The sequence below is a fragment of the Gopherus evgoodei genome, chromosome 2 (genome assembly GCF_007399415.2).
Source record: "Gopherus evgoodei ecotype Sinaloan lineage chromosome 2, rGopEvg1_v1.p, whole genome shotgun sequence".
NCBI classification, from domain to species: Eukaryota; Metazoa; Chordata; order Testudines; family Testudinidae; genus Gopherus; species Gopherus evgoodei.
In genome coordinates, this window is record NC_044323.1 from 38,811,208 (window position 1) to 38,825,197 (window position 13,990).

General features: G+C 42.9%; 1 protein-coding gene across 1 annotated transcript in view; it reads right to left on the reverse strand.

Annotated features, from left to right (window-relative positions):
- Positions 1-13,990, reverse strand: part of MALRD1 (MAM and LDL receptor class A domain containing 1) — a 438,556-nt gene that overhangs the window by 399,042 nt on the left and 25,524 nt on the right. The window contains 2 exon segments of the mRNA XM_030549280.1: positions 4,474-4,631; positions 12,284-12,430. Of these exon segments, the coding sequence (XP_030405140.1) occupies positions 4,474-4,631; positions 12,284-12,430 (305 nt within the window).

Here is a 13,990-nt window from a genome sequence, read left to right on the forward strand (position 1 = left end):
CAATCTATTAAGTTTTATTATGCTCAGAAACACACAGAGACAGCAAAGAAAAGTAAGATAACCTGGGGCAAAAGGACTGATAACACTGTGGAGGGAGAAACAAGGACAGCTTGCTTACAGACGCACTGTAATAACAAACAAAGGTGTGGGAATGGGTGCCTTCTAGTCCTTGTAGCCTCCTCTGGTGTTGAGTGCAAGGGATACTGAATCCCTCCCTCCCCAACACACACACACACTACCTCATAGGACTTTGGAGGAGGATGATGTAGAACTGGGCAAAGATGGCAGCAGGTTCAGCTGCAAAGGGACTCTAGCCTCCAGCTGCCTTTCTTGAACCTCAGTCAGATGCCTCAACATATCAGATTGCTCTTTCATAATCCACAGCATCTCTTCCTGCGTGGCACATTCTTGTTTTGTGCATGCTCTCCTGTCTTCCCTGTCCATGTCCATGTCCTCGGACATTGTAATCCTCCATGCACGGAGCTCTGTCTTGTCACTCTCGAAGGCACGCATTAACTCACTCAACATGTCCTCCCAAGTCTTCTTTTTCTGTCTTCTACTCTAGGAAAGTCTCTGTCCCAGTGTGGAGGATGTTCCAATGGACAAGGTTTCAGCTGCAAGGAATGCAAAGCACAAGGGTAGCATTGACAGTTCATTCATTTTTTCTGGTGCAAGGTTCATTTTTTTTATTTAAAAAATCACCCCTCAATACACTTCACTGTAAGCCACAATGTAATCACAACCACTGGCTATTGCAGGAGCTGGTTTGCTGCTTCAGCCATGGTGAGTAAGGCCACAAGGCATGGGCAAGAAGTCTTGTGCTGCTGCTTTTGTGAAGACATCCTTGGGATCTCAAGTTGGAACTTGAGAAAAGCTCCTTTCCTTGGTGCTTGAGGACAGGCACCAATGTAAAGCCTTCCAAATAATTTGTTTTTTTTTACAAAAGTGGCACTGGGCTTGGGTTGGGTGGGGAAGGAGACAAACTGAAAGCCATCCCCCTCCCGCCCTTTTTTTTTTTTCAATGTTGCTTGCAACCACAACCATGCATGTTTGGGAAAGCGTGGTTGTGTGACCCATATTTCACCAAACAGAGGGCAGATTACTTGTTGAATTATCTGCAGGTTAATGGCTAGCATTGAAAACTTCCCTGTTTCCCCTAGGTGACCCTATGCGATATAACTCTCCTGAGGGTAACAGAGGCAGCAAGAGAGCAGATGCTGCAAGCATCTGGGTAGAGACCTGGTCTTTATGCTGCAATGCTGTGCGCTGTAATGATGCCAGCAGAGTTAATATTGTAGTGGCATGTGAAAGTCTCCTACCGTGGTGGATGAAATAAGGCAACCCTTCCCAGAAGCCTTCTGCAAAGGATTGTAGAGTACCTCCATGAAAGCTTCCTAGAGATCTCCATGGAGGATTTCCGGGCCCATGCACATAAACTGTCTTTTTCTGAGAGCACCTTCTGCATAGCTGGAGTGACCACTGATACCTACCACATCCACTTCTTTGTTTATATTAAACAGTAACATGTAACTCCTACAGTTTGATTGGAAATGTGGTGTCTTCCCTGGCATCACACTGCCACAACTGGTCCTGTGAAGGGATGAGCTTCAGGGTTAAAACAGTTCTTGGCTGTCAAGGAGAATGGATGCTCCACTTTCCTGGCTTAGATTCTCCTCATCAACAACGTCCTCCTCATTGTTGTTTGAGGTAGCCCGGGGCGCGTGGGAGGTATCCACGGAGCATTTTGGGGTAGTGGTGAGGTCTCTGCTGAAAACTGCAGTTTTATGCTCCTCATAAAAGCCTGTCTGTGGGGCAGAACCAGAGCAACTGTTCACCTCCCTTGTCTTCCGGCATGCTTGCCGAAGTTCCTTTATTTTCATGCGGACTGCTATGTGTCCTTGGGATAGCCCTTTTCCTTCATGCATCATGCAATCTTGGCATAGCTGTCAGCGTTTCTTCTGCTGGATCAGAGCATTGCCCGCACAGACTCTTCTCCCCACACAGCAATAAGATTCATCACCTTATGTGTACTCCATGCTGGAGTGAATCTGCGGTCTTGAGTCTCCATGATCAGCTGGGCTGGTGAGCGCTCCATGCTGATCAAACAGGAAATGAAAATTCGAAAGTTCCCAGGGCTTTAACAGGGGAGCAGCTGTTTACTGCGTAACTGGCTGACATGCAGTGGAGTTGAAAGTGCTCTCTAGAACAGTCAAAGTGGAGCACTGTGGGACACCTCCTGGAGGCCAACTCATTTGAATTACACAATGCAGTGTTTACACTATCCCCATGTTGTCCCGTGGATGTCGAATCAAGCACTACACCTCTCACAGAGATGGAGTACAGAAGTCAACTTTACAGGCCACTTAGGTTGGTGGAAGGGACTCAATAGCGTGGACACATACATTATTAGATTGACTTAATGTGGCTTATGTTGACCTAAGTTTGTAATGTAGACCAGGCCTAAATGTCTGAATAGCACTGTGTATGGATTGTTTCCCCCACCTTAAATATTAAGCAGTAAGCTCCCAAGCTGAAGAGTCTTTTATGCAGAGTCTTTCAATTTGATTAACAGCTCATGGCAGTTCCAACTAAACTCACATACAGTAAATACATTTTGACTGTAAGAAAAATGCAATAATTAGAACATCAAAAGGACAAGATAAATTGTGGAACCAGAGTAGGTCAAATTGATATAGGGACTGTCGATAAAATATCTTTGAGTGTGCATATCAGTGAGCCTATTATCAATTAATTAGATTCAGTTCCCTGTGTTCTGGAGACTGACCTTTCTGTCCTTCTTCCCCTATTCTCTCCCTTAAGCAGGGAGAAAAAAGGAAAAATTAAACCAGTTAAAAATAACAAAGCCCGAATCCAGCAAAACACTTAAGCTTTTGCATAATTTTAAGTACTTGAGAAGATCTACTTAAGTTGATAGATCGACCTCCATGGATGGCAGGGAGATGGAACGCCGTTGGAATTAACATAAATGGGGATACACAGACTCTGTGTCTAGTGTTAGTAGGTAGGGGCTTCCTAAATCCTGGCCTGGAATGCTCACTACACTGCAGTACCCTGATACAACGCCGTATGATAGATAAATATTAGTATCCCTATTTTACAGATAAGGAACTGAGACAGAAAAGATCTAGTGCCTTGCCCATGGCTACATAATGAGTTTGTGGGGGAGCTAGGATTAACATTCAAGAGTTCCTGCTACCCATTACTATATTCAGGTCAGGTCTACACTACAGACATATGTCGGTATAACTGCATCACTGAAGGGTGTGAAAAATCCACAGCCCCAAGCAACATTGTTACACCAACCACCACCTCCACCCCTTTGCGTACATAGCGCTGTGTTAACAGGGTTGCTTCTCCCATCAATGTGGTTATCACCTCCTATGGAGGTGAATTAAATACACCGATGGGAGACACTCTCCCATTGGCATAGGAGCATCATCACTGAAGCACAACAATGGTGCAGCTACACCAGTGCTGCTGCAGTGCTGTACATGAAGACAGCCCCACAGATCACGAGACACCACGACTGGGCAATGCTATTTCATATGTAAGCCTTGTGAATGCAGCATGACAAAACTCTCCCCCTTTATGATACTTGCTGTGTCAAGTGACAATTTAATTTCTTTAGTCCCATCATTAAAATATAGAGAGCCACGAGTTAATGAGACCAGCTGCAGTGCTCAAGCCTTGAGTGAGTAATTGTACAGTAGCATCAATATTAAGTTTTTGACACGAATATTACAAGGGAGAGATTTTCTAAGGATTTTCAGTGGCATCCCAACCACAGAATGTGTCCTTGTTACAGATGAGGTGGGGTCAAACAGAACAGTACAGGAGCCTGAGCCAGTATTTATAATGTAGTTTGACATTAAAGTTAGCACCCAGCATTATTTGTTGTGATTGCTCATCGCAGGAAAAAGGTAACTGTGTTATAGAATGAAGTAAAAAATGTGGCCAGTTGGTGCAGGAGTTGCTCCCAACTTTGTGGTGGATGTCTGATGCAAGAATCTTTGCTTTCTACTGCCTCTGCACAGGGGACAGGCACAGTCTGAGCCTCCAGCTGCAATGCAGGTGGCATCACTTTCCCCAAAGGGACCTAGCCCAGCATGGAAGGAAGCACACATTACATCATTTTAAAGGGCGCCAAAGATGCTGCTGTCGTCTGCTCCCTGGAAATCCCAGAAAGCCTTACATTTCAGCTGAGACAATCAAAGTACGTCCTAGGATTTAAAAATCATGTTCCCAGGTCCTCCCCTGGTTTAAATCACTGCAGCTCCACGAAGTTCAACAGAGCTATAGTGATTTACAACATTTGAGGATCTGGCCCCTAGTCTGTCCCTAAATGTGGGCTATGAAGACATACTACCAGACAAGGCTTCCCGGTTTTTTGACTGACCAGAGCAGGACTTTCATTTCTTTACAGTCTGAAAATGAATGAAAGTTTCTCCTTACCTTATTAGTATACAGTACCACTTTGAGAACACTGCTATCTGCCATGGAGTAATAAAATTGAAAATGGCAATTCTTGCCAAAGCAGTGATACATGGAGCTGTTAAGATAAGCACTTTTGTATAATGTGTTGTCATTAGCTGTCACACACACGTAATAGCCTGAAAAAAAGAAAAGAAAAGAAAAAAAGTGTACCATTTCACAAGACACTTCTTTCCCTCAGTCCTTAAAAATATGAATACTGGATTCCGTATTCAGAAAGACAACTAATGGTTTCAGCACCAGGATCTGGTTGTTCTGTTCTAAAATTATGAAATGACATGACTTGAATTGATGGGAATTTCTTATAAAAAAAACTATAATGATTTTGCTTATACTACAACCCCATACACTCAAATACTGATATCAGCTTATGCTATCCTAAAACTGTTACTTCAGACAGTTATAGTCTCAGGGCTGGTCTACATTAGGGGAGGGGATCGATCTAAGATACGCAACTTCAGCTACGTGAATAATGTAGCTGAAGTCGAAGTAGCTTAGATCGAGTTACCTACCGTCCTCAGGGTGCGGGATCGATGTCCGCGGCTCCCCCTGTTGACTCCGCTACCGCCGCTTGCGTTGGTGGAGTTCCGGAGTCGACAGGAGCATGTTCGGGGATTGATATATTGCGTCTAGATGAGATGTGATATATCAATCCCCAAGAAATCGATCGCTACCTGCCAATACGGCCGGTAGTGAAGACGTACCCTCAGGCCACAACTTGTCCCACATTCTGTTTAGCTTCTTCACATTTTCAGTCACTCTATACCTAATCTTTTATCTGAAGTTTGCCTTTCTTCCTTCCCAGCATGTTTCTAGTAAATATACTTTACAGTAAATCTGCTATAGTCTCTAAAGAATGAAATAAAGGGGAAAAAATTCTGTCCTCCTGCAGAAAACACCATGAGGTATAAGATCTGTATAGAGCTTGTGTGTACACCAAAGTGTCAGCAGCACACTGTGTTTCCATCGGAAGCAGGAAACCAATCTGGGCTTTTCTTGACCTGCTGCCCCTCATAAAAGTGTTCCTACAGAGGCCTAAAAGAATACCTTATGTCCTCAACAGTCTCTTTTTATCTATCAGAAATAAAAAGACAAGACACATGTTTTAGCTATAGCATAGCTTTTTTTCCTCCTAAGTCAGAGGATATTTTGCTATTTTCTGCAGCTCCCAGTTATGATATTTCATGACATCCTTGTTTGTTATTAAGTCACTTTCATCTTCTGTAAATATAATTTTGATCTCAAATTTAGACCATACTCCTGGAATGCTTGAAACATAAAAGGGGGAAATGTCATTTCATATAAAAGGTTTACAGTAGATTTTGTAAAAAGGCCACATCCTCTCCCTCATTGCTGCTCTTTTGCACTTGTTATTTAGGATTCCATATTGCAATACAGTGCTTGCTATCCCTCTTCATCACAGAACCTAACCTCCATAGAAATGGCAATATCACCGAAAAATACAGTGTGCTAGTCTATGCAGATTTGGAAAGCGTCTGTAGTTTTATGATTATTGCACTATGAGATCAGCCATAAATTAATGGTCGAATTTCTTGTGCCCATTCTTCAACTGACCTCAGAATCCTACAGCTGGTAACATTACATCTGGAGCTGGGCAAATAACTGATTTTTCCATTTGCTAAGCCTTTCAAAAAATTGGTTCAACAACCCCAATTGGAAAATTGTGAGAAATGTTGGTAAATTGAAAAAGTCAATGAAGGTTTAATTTCAGGTTCAACAAAATATCTTGTTGAACCTGAAATGAACTAATTTGTTTTGTTGTCAGGAACTTTTTTAACATAAAAGCAAAGCAAATGAAAGGCTAGATTAAAAAAACCAAACAAACGGGGATTGGTGGGTGCCTCCCTTATAACTGTTAGACCTGTGGTTAGAGCATTCAGCTGGGATGTAGAGACTCAGAGTCAGTCCCCCACTCTGCTTGATGTGGAGCAGGCATTTAAACTCAGGTCTGCCACACTAAGCAGAATGCATTCCCAGTTACATTTACTGATCATTTCAAGAGAGGTAAGAGGGAAGGGTATGATACACATTTCAGCCTACCCTCTAGGATCTGAGCATGGTTAGCACCAAGAGATCACCTCACCTAGGGAAATCTGGATCCTACTCTAAGTGGTCTCTTGAGGACTCCAGTTACTCCAGTCATACTACTAGACAGTGCACTGGAGGAAAACATCTGCCCAGGCTTTCTTCTCCCTCCTTATCAGTACAACACAGGAAAGGGTGTGGTTCTTATTTTAGTCTTGATTGGGTTGCATGGGTACATGATAAATAAGTACCCATGGAAACACTTTCTGAATAGGACTAGACAGATTTGAGTGTTCCTACCACTAAACTAACAAAGCTTTGTTAGGAAACTGGAGAAAAGTGTGTTAAAACACATTTTAAACTTTACTGTAAGGGGACAGATGTACAGTATAAGGACATTACATTCATAGCAAAAAGGAAATAATAGACACTGAAAGGAGTTCAAATAAATGCCCTTCTCAACTAAATTTAAAAAGGCCTTGACCTACAAGATTATGAGGAAGTGGGAAGTAGCAGCTTTGGAAATTCTGTCTACTGAAAACCCTCCTCTCACTGCTGAAATAATTTAAGAAAAAATCTGGGGAAAATAACATATTTTGATGATTTGGGCAATTATCACAACATACACCTGATTGGATTTGCATCAGTAGTTTCTTGTGAGGTTTTTTATTTGTTTATTTTAAACCAAGGTGTAGAATCTGTTTTGATTTTTTTTTTAAGGAAGAAATAACTGTAGGAGCCACATGCAGCGTGGTGTAGGCTTAGAGACTGAAAAAGAAAAAAAATCTGGTAATGGATAAAATACAGTAAGGACAGAAACTATAAGGTTAAAGGAGAGAAAAAGCTCTGAAAGAACTTCTAACTTTAGAAAAACTAGGAGAAAATAAAGTAACAGAACAAATGCGGGAAAGAAGCAACACACACAAAAAATAAAAAGTCATCCAAGGTCAGAAAATATTTTATTAAATGTAAGAATACCAGGAAACAAGGATTACTCAAATCCTATAGGCAGTTCTTTCTTTATAAATATAATTATCTAGACCTGGACTCCGTAATTTAGTTTCTTACCCCTTCCTATTTATGGTAGTGGAAGCTTTGATCAAAATCACAAGCTAAAGCTTAGTCAAGCTCTATTTGCAAGTTTGAACCTTCCTACAATATTTTTTTTGAGGTTTCATTACACTGTAGGTCTGGTTTTTAGCATTTCATTCATTAAGATGACCTCAGCTCTCTCTTTATAACTTAAATAATTAGAAAGAAAAGAAATGCTGAAAAAGTGTGCATCAAGCAGAGATAAGCTGAACTAGTTCAGAATTCTTGGCTTCCTTCCAACATTTATGAAGAATTCATTTCTGCGTATTGCTGTACCTTTTCCCTCATGTTTTTATGTTTCTCCTTTATATTATAAAGTGCTTAGAGAAGCCCCAATCCATTGTTTATGATGAATATATTCAGCCTACTCAATTACTTGTGTCTATTTACTCAATTAATGAGACCCACGTACTTGAATGACAGGCATTTAAAAACATGTTCATTTCCAATACAGATTAATTAAGGAATTAAATTTGACCCAGTCACATACCCAATAGCCATTCCAGCAGATAAAAAGGGCAGTTAGGGTGTTCAGCATCTAGAGCAGGGGTCGGCAACCTTTCAGAAGTGGTGTGCCAAGTCTTCATTTATTCACTCTAATTTAAGGTTTCACATGCTGGTAATACATTTTAATGTTTTTTAGAAGGTCTCTCTCTATAAGTCTATATATTATTTAACTAAACTAGTGTTGTATTGTAAAATAAACAAGGTTTTCAAAATGTTTAAAAGCTTCATTTAAAATTAAAATAAAATGTTGATCTTACGCCGCCGGTCAGCTCAGCCTGCTGCTGGTCTGGGGTTCTCTTCACCTAGGGCTGAGCAGGGCCTGCGGCCAGAAACCCGGCTGGCAAGGGTCCGGCAGCCAGAACCCAAGATCGGCAGTGGGCTAAGCGGCTCAGCCCACTACCGCTCAGGGGTTCCATCTGACGGCTCCTGCCAGCCGGGATCCCGGCTGCCAGACCAGCTCAGCCCGCCGCTGGTCTGGGGTCCCGGCCCTGCCCACATACAGTGGGTACCTACCTTCTCCCTAGTTCTGGCCCATTCTCTTCCTCTCTCTGCTCTGAGCTGAGGGTGGGAGTGCACTGAGCACAGGGCTGGGGGTGAAGGGTCTGGCCAGGAGCTAGAATGAAGGAGGGGGCTCAGGGTTGAGGTAGGAGGTTTGGGTGTGGGGCACTTACCTGGGCAGCTCCCATTTGATGTGAGGGGTGCAGGTGGGAATGTGGTGTGTGGGTGTGTGCAGGAGCTCCCGTTTGGTGCTCAGGATGGGGGTGGGAAGGTAAGGGGTGCAAGAGTCAGGATGTGGGGGTGTGCATGGGATGTGTGGAGGGCTGGATATGTGGGGGGTGCAAGAATCAGGGCTGAGGCTGGGGGCATGTGAGGGGAGTGCAGGTGTCAGGGCAGGGGCGGCTGGGTATGTGTGGGGGTGCCAGAGTCAGGACTGGGGTCATGGGGGGGTGAAGGAGTCAAGCAGAGGGCTGGGTGTGTATGCGGGGGTACAGGGCTCAGGGCAGGGGCCTGGGGGGTGTGTGGGGCACAAGGCTCAGAGCACAGGACTGGGTATGTGGGGGGGGGTCAGGGGAGAGGGCTGGGGGTTGTGTGTGGGGAGGTCATGGCAGAGGGCTGGGGGCTAATACCCCATTCCACCCCCCGCTTCCCCAAGGCCCTGCCCTCGCTTCTTCTCTACAGACCCCAGGACTCCCATATCCCATGCCCCATCCAACCTCCCCTGCTCCCTGACTGCCCCCTCCAGACACCTCCCGCCCCTAACCACCCAGCCTGGGATCCCACCCCCTATCCAACTCACCCTGCTCCCTGTCCCCTGACTGTCTCTCCCTGGCCCCAGACCCCTTACCATGAGGCCCCTAGCAGCATGTTCTGCTCCACGCAGAGCCAGACATGCTGACCCGGAGAAGCGGGCAGCCCCGCCCCTCAGAACGCTGCGTGCGCAGTGGCATGACTCCGGGGGAAGGGGAAAGGCGGAGGAGGGGTCAGCGGCTTGCTGCGCTCAGCAGGGTGCTTTGGCCCAGGAGTGCGAACCCCACGGCTTGCCGCACTGGGAGAGTGGGGCCATTTGCCCACCCTTGCATTAGGGTGTGCCTGGGCACACCTCGTGCACATACCTATGCTTCTGCCCCTTGCCCCTGCAGGGGGGTGGGCACGGAGGGCAGAGAAGAGCGGGCCAGGCCGGGCAGGATTTTTAATGTCACGCTGCTGCCTGACATTAAAAATCGGCTTGCAGGCTGTCTTTGGCATGCATGCCATAGGTTGCTGACCCCTGATCTAGAGAAAAAATGATTGCCCATATTGGCACACATGAAGGTTCATAGCCATTACTGACATTATACTTCACTAATGAGTTAGTGTGCATCACTGACTGAGGCAATATCTTTCATGTGAGGTGTTAAATTGAAGTCCCTTCTTTGCTAACTGTCCAAGTGGAAGTTAAAGGTCCCAGGATAATTCAAAGAATGGAGGAATCACCTTGGTTTCCTAGACAGCATTCCCTTTTCCCTACAACACATTTTAATGTCCAGAAATATGTACTATTAATAAGTGCATATAGCAACCACGTTTGCCTACAGGGGAAATACTGTGCTATCTATATCTTATTCATTGTTATAAAGTACTTTGGGACACAGAGTTGAAAACTTCCAACCAGCTGTTATTTTTTTAAAGCATCTATGTCAACTACTATGACATTTTGCAAGAAGTATTTTGCATCTCTGGGCTCAGCAAAGTTCAAACAGCAATCAATAGGCTATAGACTTAAAAGGTTACCATTACAAATAGTGCTACATAGAAACATTGGTTATAGTCCTAACAGAAAAGAGAAGAACAAAATGGGCCTGGAGGTCCTTTCCATGACATTTTTGATGTTTCTTATGCTTTTCAAAAGTCTTTGCCAAAATTTTATATTAACAAGTGTAACAGCTTTGAATGCCTGGACTATTGTAACTAGAGCTGCATTTTTATTAAGAACACAAGAACAGCTTATAGGTCAACAGATAAATGGTCCATTTCATCCGATATCCCATCTTCCAACAGTGGCCAATGCCAGGTGCCCCAGAGGAAATGAACAGAACAGGTGATCATCAAGTGATGCATCCCCTGTTGCCCATTCCCATATTCTGACAATTGTGACAGATAGGGCAATTTCCTGCAATATCCAGGATAAACGTTATTGAATTAAGTTTATGTATCATTGTGGGCCATGGATTTCATGTAAGTCTTTGCAGAAGAGGGACCATAGGCCTCCAGGTACTAAGAACAGTTGTGTGGGGGTGGGGTGGTGATTAGGCAAATGTACTCAGTTTGTAACACCTTGTGAAGGAGTATACAAACCCATACTGGAGAAAAAGAGGATAAGGAGTTGCTCTGGGCCCAAGCAGCCTTATCCCACTGCACCAGGAAAGCTCGCACAAGCTGGTGTTTAAAAATGGGAAACAGAATAGCTCAGTGGCAGAAGGCGGGGAAGTAGCTGACCTACACTCTGAGTTCCTGGGAGCTGGGAACACCACAGGAGCTTTTGCTGCTTCAGGCTTGGTGATGCTGACCTGAACAAGCCGCAAAGAAGGGTGACTATTTGTGTGTTCAGTTCTTTACTTTACTCTGTGAGAATGGGGGAGGGGGGTGATCCAGAGGCAGCTGCATAGCACCCCAAGGTGTAGGACTTAGCTATCTACCATTGGGCCCTGGATCAGAGCCCAGTGGAGAGGTTGGGCCTGGGCTCATTTACCAACGTTTAAAGAGGGAACAATGACAGTGGGGAACCTAGTTGGTACAATGATCCTGACTCCAAGAAGACCTGAAGTCCTTGTGAAGACTTCCACATTATTGGACTTTTTATGTGTACCATGGGTGACCAGATATTTTTTAAAGGGACAGTCCCATTTTTTGGGACTTTTTCTTATATAAGCGCCTATTACCCCCCACCCCCATCCCATTTTTTTTCACAGTTGCTATCTGGTAACCCTGTGTGTACCCAGAAGGGGTGGACTTGAATGAGTGACCCAGTCAGAGGGCTGAGTCACTAACAGGACAGACCATCACAAAGCAGAGCTATAGAGGGAAAGGGGAATGTCCAGGAGGAAGACAAACAGCCCACTCTGGACTGACTACTGGGTGGCACTGGCAGCAAGTGGTCCCCTTCATATGCCTCCAGAAAGCTACCACCCCTGGAGAGACACTCGCATTTATAATTAAGTATTAATTATACAGATTTGTTTTGTCCTTGGGTGATCCAATCAAAGGTGTAAAGCGAAACTTTTGGGAGGCTAATATAGAGCAGCAACTGACAAAAAAGAACAGACAGTGGACTTAGAAGGATTTAATTTGCTATGGAAGCATGATGTAATCCCTGCCCAAAAGTGGGACAAAAAATATTAGAGTAAGGTTTGATTTTTCAAAGATCAGCTTGTTTGGAAACTTAGATGAAAGCTTTTGATGTTCTCATACTATATGTATAGATCTTGTTATTCATACTGAATATTCCAAAATAAACGCTAGTTTAAGTATAAAATAAAGCATGTGATGACTTTTAATTCTATTTCTACAATGTTTCCCTCTGACTTTTCCTAAAAATTACCGCAGTCTAATGGCAGCTAAGAACCATATATTTATTTTATATTCTTACCTCCAGTATCATTGCTTTGATCTTTCAGGGGAGCTGATTTTGAGGCAAGATTATTTTCTGCTTTTGTGCGCACCCAGGAAACGTGTTCAAAAGATGAATCTGAATTCCAGTGACACATGTCAAGCTCGAAACTGCAAACATGCTGCTCTAAATGGGAAAGCAATCATTCAGTTACCTCTGAAGTCGTTATTTATAAGATTATTTCCCTTTAAAAATTAATGTTCATTAAACTACATGACAGCCCTTCTGCTTCTGGTTACCTCACAAGTAACCAGCCTACTGGTATTCTAGGCTGCCATCTTTAGTGATACCACTTCAGAAAGTCACTGCCTAATGACAGATAATTCTTCCAGAGTGAAGAGTTATGTTATTTTATAATAAATGTAAAAAATTAGAATATGAACATTAGAAAATACAATAGTTTGATTGACCTGATCTAATTTTTTTTCTGATTTTTTTTTTTTTTTGGTTTTCAACATTTTTTGAAAATTTAGACTTTTTGTTGGGACCTTTCAAAATTTTAATTCTTGCCAGAGGGGAAAACCATTTGGCACCCAATTCTAGTTATTAAAGGCTAGGTTGAATTAGAGCCTGGGCTCTTCTGACTCCAGCCCTGTATATCTAAAATGGAGAGGTTCACTTGTACAACCCCTCTTTATGTGAGTAATTCCACTTAGTAGAATAATTGGGCCTGTACTGTAGTTTTTGGGGACATTACCACAACTTCCTAAAGTTCTCTCAGATCTCTCAACTGTGACTTATTTGCAAGTCTCCAGAGAAAGAAATAAATTAATCTAAGATCTTTTTGTAAAAATTAAAATATTTCATAGAATTGCCCCAGCTTTGCAGGAATTTAGCGAACTTAAAAACATGCAACTTTGTCAAAACAAAAAACAGTTCGTTCCTCTCCCTCTTTGGGAACATTCATTTTCAGAAGTCCACTGTTTCCTTTTCTTGTGGCTAGATTAGAATGCAGATGCTTGAAAATGCATGTCAGTATCTATCCTTTTTTTCTGCAATAGGAGCATAGACACTTGGATGTATATAGAAAACCTTTGAAATGCAAGCTCCACTATATATGCTGTTATAGGAGACTTTTTAAAACAACTCTATAACATTTACTATTTAACAATTAAAAGTCATTCTCTGCAGTTTACATGTGTTTATATAATAGCTGTAAATCTGTAGCTTTTTTGAGCTACGTAATTAAGCATTAAGTTTAGTCAAATATCTTGTTTTATTTCTCAAACAGGGGTTGTCGTTTGTGTAGAGAAAGCCCCTGGTGGGCTGAGCCGATGTGTTTACCTGCCCCGTCCGCAGGTCTGGCCGATTGTGGCTCCCACTGGATTTTAAACTCTTCAAAGGATTTTAAATGTAAAGTGGTTACCCTCTTAATATCAAGTCAATCAAAGTTGCCTTCATGTAATAGATTACTTCTACAATGTTGCTGAATGAAAGACATGCACAAGCCTCAGAATAGAGAGGTGCAGTTTGACATTTCAGCAATTATTGCTTAATGATGACATCAGTGGGAATTTTTTTTTTAAACAAGAGAACTATAGGATCTAACCCTACTTAAATAAATCAGAGTTTAGAAATACTTTGGATTATCCAGTTCTAATAAAAGAATGAAGATTTTAACTGGGTTTTGAGGTGTTTATATTTAAGTATATCTCATCTAATACATTTTTCTACTAATGTCTTGGT